The sequence below is a fragment of the Eschrichtius robustus genome, chromosome 14 (assembly GCF_028021215.1).
Source record: "Eschrichtius robustus isolate mEscRob2 chromosome 14, mEscRob2.pri, whole genome shotgun sequence".
NCBI classification, from domain to species: domain Eukaryota; kingdom Metazoa; phylum Chordata; class Mammalia; order Artiodactyla; family Eschrichtiidae; genus Eschrichtius; species Eschrichtius robustus.
This window is the reverse complement of record NC_090837.1, coordinates 99,838,040-99,844,039: the sequence shown is the minus strand read 5'-3', so window position 1 is coordinate 99,844,039 and position 6,000 is coordinate 99,838,040. Positions and strand designations below refer to the sequence as shown.

Sequence of the window (6,000 nt, the reverse complement as noted above, 5' to 3'; positions counted from 1 at the left end):
AGCTGGCCATCATGGGCTCTGAACTCCAGAGACACAAGGAAAGCGGAGAGCGGGCTGGTGATGTTCCTCGGAGGTCAACTCCGTACTCAAAGCACAGGATGGCTTTGACCCCCGATTCAGGCCGGGGTCAGCCCCGGGCCAAGTTCCGGGCTGTGCGGGTCGAGCAACATGCACGGCAAAGGGAGCCGCGTCCCCAGAGTCGTCCCTGTCCCTCCGTGCGCGGCGGGAGGCGAGAACGCGGTTCCGGTCCTGGAGCTCCGGGGGAGCAGCCTCTTCGCCGGTGCCGCGGCCCCGCCGGGTCAGGGCGGCCCCGCGGACGCCCACGGCCCGGCCACGGAGTCCCCGGCCGGGCCGGCGCCGTCGGGGCCCTGCGAGCCGTCGTCCTCCGTGGCGGAGGCGCAGGCAGAGGCGGAGCGCGCGCTGTCCTCGCGCAGGGCGGGCTCGGGGCCGGCGGCGCGCTGCTGCTGCTCTTTGAGCTCTGAGTAGCAGCGCGAGAAGGTGTGGAAGATGGCGGTGACGGGCAAGGCCATGAGCAGGATGCCGCCGAGGATGCTGCTGAGCGCCACCACCTGGCCGGGGAGGCTGCGCGGCACCATGTCGCCGTAGCCCACGGTGGTCATGGAGATGACGGCCCACCAGTAGCTGGCCGGCACGCTGGAGAAGTCGCGGCGCGCGCCCAGCTCGCGCTCGGCCAGGTGCACGAGCGGCGCGAAGAGGGCCATGGCCACGCAGAGGAAGAGCAGCAGCAGCCCGAACTCGCGCGCGCAGCGGCGCACGGTCAGGCCGAGCGAGCGCAGCCCCAGCGAGTGGCGCGCCAGGCGCATCACGTAGAGCACGCGCAGCGCGCGCAGCAGCCGCAGCACCAGCCCCGCGCGCTCCAGCAGCTTGCTGCCGCCCGCGCCCGGCCGCGCCGCCAGGCCCACGAGCAGCGACACGTAGAAGGGCAGGATGGCCAGGATGTCGATGATGTTGAGCGGTGTCCGCAGGAAGGCACACTTGCTCTCAGCCTGCAGCGAGCGCAGCAGGAACTCGAAGGAGAACCAGGCCACGCACACCGTCTCCAGCACAAAGAGGCTGCGGCACCTGGGGGAGCACTCGCCCTGGGGGGGAGAAGGGGACACGTGCTGGGGGCAGGGAGGCCTGTCCCTCCCGGGCTGCCCTTCCTCCTGACGCCCACCCGTGCACATGTGCCACCGCAAGGGCAAGGGCTGTAAACCACAAAAGCCCAAGTCCTGTAAAAATAAAAACCACAAAATTTTACTAGGAGGTTGGCTTCCCACAGGAGAGCAAGCAGAGCTCAGCTGGCCAGCTCCCCAGCAAAACCAGAGAAAATCGTTAAAAAACAACCATTTTAAAGCCTCTGGAAACACTCCTAAGGACAACAGAAAACGAAAAACGTAGTCAAGAAAATCTGTGGACACTGGTTTAAAAAGGAGAATCTTTGGTATTTGAACCAAGACTCCCGTAGCGTCCCAGCTCAGCGAGGAGGGGGCTGCGCTCCCGAGGCTGCAGCCACCAACCCGGGGCTCCCTGTGCCCCGTGGGCTGAGTCCCCGGGGAGTGTGGCTGGGAAGAGGGGCACCTGCTCCCACGCAGCCCCCACTCCTGCGGTGGAATGGAGGCTGTGCCCTGAGAAGGCCGGGACCCCCAGAGCCCTCGCCCCAGCTTGTGAGGGTGGTTCCACGCCAGGAGAGATGACAGAGAGGACCGCCCGCTGGCTCCCCGTCTCTCTGCAGGGCACTCAGCTCAGAGAATGGGGGTCACCAAGGAAGGAGCCTGCCACTGCCCCACCCCCAGGCCCAGAGCCCTGGCACAGAGGTGTTGTGTAGGGGAGATGCAGACTGTAAGAGAGATGCCCCTGATCACTTCCCAGGGGCACTGACTTCATTTGCAACAGAAAATGGTGACGTTCAAACCCAAGGGTGCTCTCAAGAGTGGTAGAGGTTGCAGTGAAGGGAAACAAGAGGACATTCGTGGATCTAATGAAGACACAGCCTAGGCTGTGGGGTGGCCAGTTTGCAGGAGAGAACTGGGGTACAGAACTGGAGGAGCCCTCCTGGGGTCAGAACAAATATCAGCACCGACCTCAGAAACTGTTCCATCCTAAGAGCCACAATGTGGCTGAATTGGTTTCTAGAGGAATTTATGCCCAAGGGCAGTTGAAAACAATAGAGCAATCAGCCAGCAATTAGAGGAGTTTCAAAGTTCGGTCAGGGAAAGAGACCCAAGTGCTACCAAAACCAGGGTGACTGGGCCTCTTAGAGGAGCAGCGGCAAGGGCTGAACACGTGTGTGTGTGTGTGTGTGTGTGTGTGTGTGTGTGTGTGTGTGTGTGTGCGCGCGCACGCGTGTGTGTGGCAGGGGGCAGGGCAGGAATAGACTTCACTAAAATAATCCAACCAATCACTAAACAAGCAAATAACAGTAACGTGCCCTGAACTGGGGGGCAGGGGAAGGCAATATCCAGTGTTCCTAAATTGTATTATCTAAAATGTCTAGTTTTCAATAAAAAATCATAGGGCAGGCAAAGAAACAGTGAAGTATGACCCATACATCAGAAAAGGAATCAGGCAACAAAAACTGCCTATGAGAGTGACCAAACGTCAGATTTAACAAAAAGTTTCAGAACTGCCATTATAAGTACATTCACAGAACTAAGGAGAACTTGATTAAAGAAGTAGTGGAAGGTATGACGACAATCCTTTGCATCAGATGGAGAGTATCAATCAATAAAGAAAAATTTAAAAAGAACCAAGCGGAAATTTTGAAGTTGAAAAGTACAATAACAAAAAAAGTCACTATATGAGCTCAGCAGTGGATGTGAACTGTCACAGGAAAGGTTTGGTGAACTTGAAGATCGATTGGTGACGATTACGCAGGCTGAGAACAGAGGGACGCAAGGATCGTGCTGGCACCAAGGAATCCAGGTACCAGCAGGAAGGGGAGAGGAGAGAAGGAGAAGAGTGTTTGAGAAACCGTGGCTGAAAACTTCCAAATCTATTGAAAAACAAGGACCTACACACCCAGGAAGCTCACTGAGCTCCAGCAGGGAAAAGACATCACAGGAAAAACGCTGACCGCCAAAGGCAAGGAGGAAACCTTGGAAGCAGCAGACAGCGATAGGTCACCTGAGAGCTCACTCCGGTGAGATTTCGCCTACATCTCAGCAGAAGGCAGTGGGCAACGTGTTCAAAGTGCTCAGAAAACACCCGCCTGCCTGAGAATCCTACATCCAGCAACGCTGTCATTACAAAATGAGGGTGACATAAAGACTTGCCCAGATAAACAAAAACTGAGAGCTGCCTTACGAAAACTCTAAAGGAAGGTCTTCAGGCTGAAAACCAGTGATCCCAGAGTCTTCTTAGATGTGATACCAAAAGCAGGAGCAAACAAGATAAAATAGATGAATTAAACTTAATCAAATTTAAAACGTAATCGCTTCAAGGACACCGTTATGGCCTGAACTGCTCCTCTTCAAAATCCTTCTGTTCAAGCCCTGACTGTTAGTACCTCAGAAGGTGACTTTTTGGAGATGAGGTCTTTAAAGACAATCCACAGAATGGGAAAATATATTTACAAATCATATACGATAGGGACTTGTATCTAGAATATAGAAAGAATTCCTACAACTCAACCATAGAAAAAGACAAACAACCCAATTAAAAATATGGGCAAGGGATCTGAATAGACCTTTCTCTGCAGAAGATACACAAGTGGCCAAGAAGCACATGAAACGGGGCTCAACACCGTTAATCATCAGGGAAGTGCAGATCAAACCCACTCGAAGGTCCCACTTCACACCCACCAGCGCGGCCAGAATGAAAGAGCAGACAACAAGTGCTGGAGAAATCAGGGCCTCGTGCACTGCTGACGGGAACATGCAACTGTCCAGTCACTTTGGCTGTTCCTCATACAGTTCCTCACGTGACCCTGCAATTCCACTCCTCGGCGTGAGCCCAGAGAAGTCAACATGCATGTGCACACAGAAACTACACAGATGTTCGTGGCTGCATGACTCACAGAAAGTGGAAACAACCCAAGTGTCCATCCGACGACTCATAATGGATCAACAAAACTTGGTAGCTCCATACAATGGGACATTATCGGGCCATGGAAAGGAATGAAGCGCTCATTCCTGTTACGACACAGACGAACCCTGAAGATAGTTCAGAGTGAAAGGATCCAGTTACACAAGACACGTGCTGGATGGTTCTGTTCTCACGGATCCAGAACAAGGAAATCTATGAAGACAAAGTCGATCCGTGGTTGCTTGGGGCTGGTGGGGGGAGAGATGGGGCCGGGCAGTGAGTGCTGAAGGCACTGGCTCTCTTCTGAGAGACAGAAATGCTCTAAAATCAGACGGTGGTGATGGCGGCACAACCTGCGAACAAATGAAAACCCGCTGAATTGTACACTCAAACTGGGCAAATTGCATTAGTGTGCGGATTATATATCAGCAAAGCTATTTTTTAAAAAAGACTTATTAATTAATCCCAGAGTGTGTGGCTGGCTGGGTGGGGACAGTGAGTGGGGACCCCGGTGTCGGGGCTCCGTGTGCAGGGGCGTCCAGAGCAGAAGCCAGAGAGCGTGCAGACCTCCCCAGCTGCCCCCGTCTGGCCACGTCTCACCTCTGCCCCCGAGCCCCCAGGCAGCCCAAACCCCCTCTCCAGGTTACCTCTATCACTGCTGAGGAACAGGAGGTAAGGTCAGGAGAACACACCAGACTCAGCGGACGCCCCTCACGCTCTCCGCTCTCAGTCTCGGCCCGGCTCACACCGGGCGTGAGGGGACCCGGGGCCTTGCACCGTCCCCACCTGGCTCACGTCCCTCTGAGTCCCCGCCCAGCAAGAAGTGGTGACCTTCCATCGCCACGCGGACCGGAGGTGAGGACCCGCCTGGTGCTCCCGACAGGGAGCAGGTCGAGGTTCAGAAGACATTTGCAGCACTGGCCTCGGTGCCCTGAGGGCGCACAGGTGAGCAGGACCCCGCGGGGCTGCTCCACAAGCCGGACACCAATGTGTCAACGGTCTGCAGGGAACCTGGGGCACCCCGACTCCCGCAAACCTCTCCGATTTGCACTTTCTGAGCCAGCCTCCCAGTGCCCAGGGCGATTTATGTGTATCGAGCGGAGCCTGGCGTTCTCATTAATGAGCTGTCTGAGCGGCAGCGCCTTGGCCTCTACATCAGTCACCCTCCCGGTCGTGCGCCTGGAAGAACCAGCCATGTGCTTACTTCCCCGCGTGGCCCCGGACACAAGGGTGGGCCCCAGGGAAGGTCACAGCTTTAGGATAAACCCCTGGATGTCACTGGGCAGGTCCATCCTCAAACAGAGGTGATGCCGGCTCCAGCTGGACGAAGGGCTCCCACCCCATCTCGGTCTCGGACCCGCTCGTGGGGCGCACAGGTGGAAAAGAGGAGTCCACTCCCGAGCAGAGGGGGTGGGCGCTCCAAGCCCCGACGGTGAGCCTGGGGCACACCCTTGTCAGGCTCTGAGAGGTTACAGCACCCCCCCAGGCGGCGCTGGTGCCCTGGGCCTCTGACCACCTGGCACGGGCCTCCCACTGGGCCTGGGGCCTTAGGACACAGCAGCTCCAGGAAAACTGGATTTAGGCAGGAAGACGCAGCTGGGGCCGCGGGGACTGACAGGGTTGGAAACCCTGGGCGGGGGAAGGGGACCCGCTGGTCGGTGAGGGGGAGGGGAGGGTGGAGCCCCGGGTCGTACCTGCATCACCTGCTCAGGACTCTGATGACCTCAGCCCAAGGGGTGCTTGGGGGTCCCATGACCCACCGCCGCAGGAGCACCCCCGACAATGCCCGCTCGTCCGGGCCGGCCTTGGGCTCTGGGTCCCCCATCATCCCTGGGCCAAGTGCAGCCGCTGGCTCCCCTTCAGGAGGGCTGCGGCCACGTGTGCTGGTGGGGGGAGGGACAAAGGCCCCGGCCCCCCGCCCCATGCTGGAGGAGCGACCCCAGTGCACCGGCCTGGAGCCAGATCCATCAGGTG

The 6,000-nt window shown here is 57.6% G+C and overlaps 1 protein-coding gene across 1 annotated transcript in view; it reads right to left on the bottom strand.

Annotated features, from left to right (window-relative positions):
- Window positions 1–299: 299 nt before the first annotated feature.
- Window positions 300–6,000, bottom strand: part of KCNG2 (potassium voltage-gated channel modifier subfamily G member 2) — a 42,507-nt gene continuing 36,806 nt past the window's right edge. The window contains exon 3 of the mRNA XM_068563524.1: window positions 300–1,100. Within this exon, the coding sequence (XP_068419625.1) occupies window positions 300–1,100 (801 nt within the window). The remainder of the gene's footprint in view (window positions 1,101–6,000) is intronic.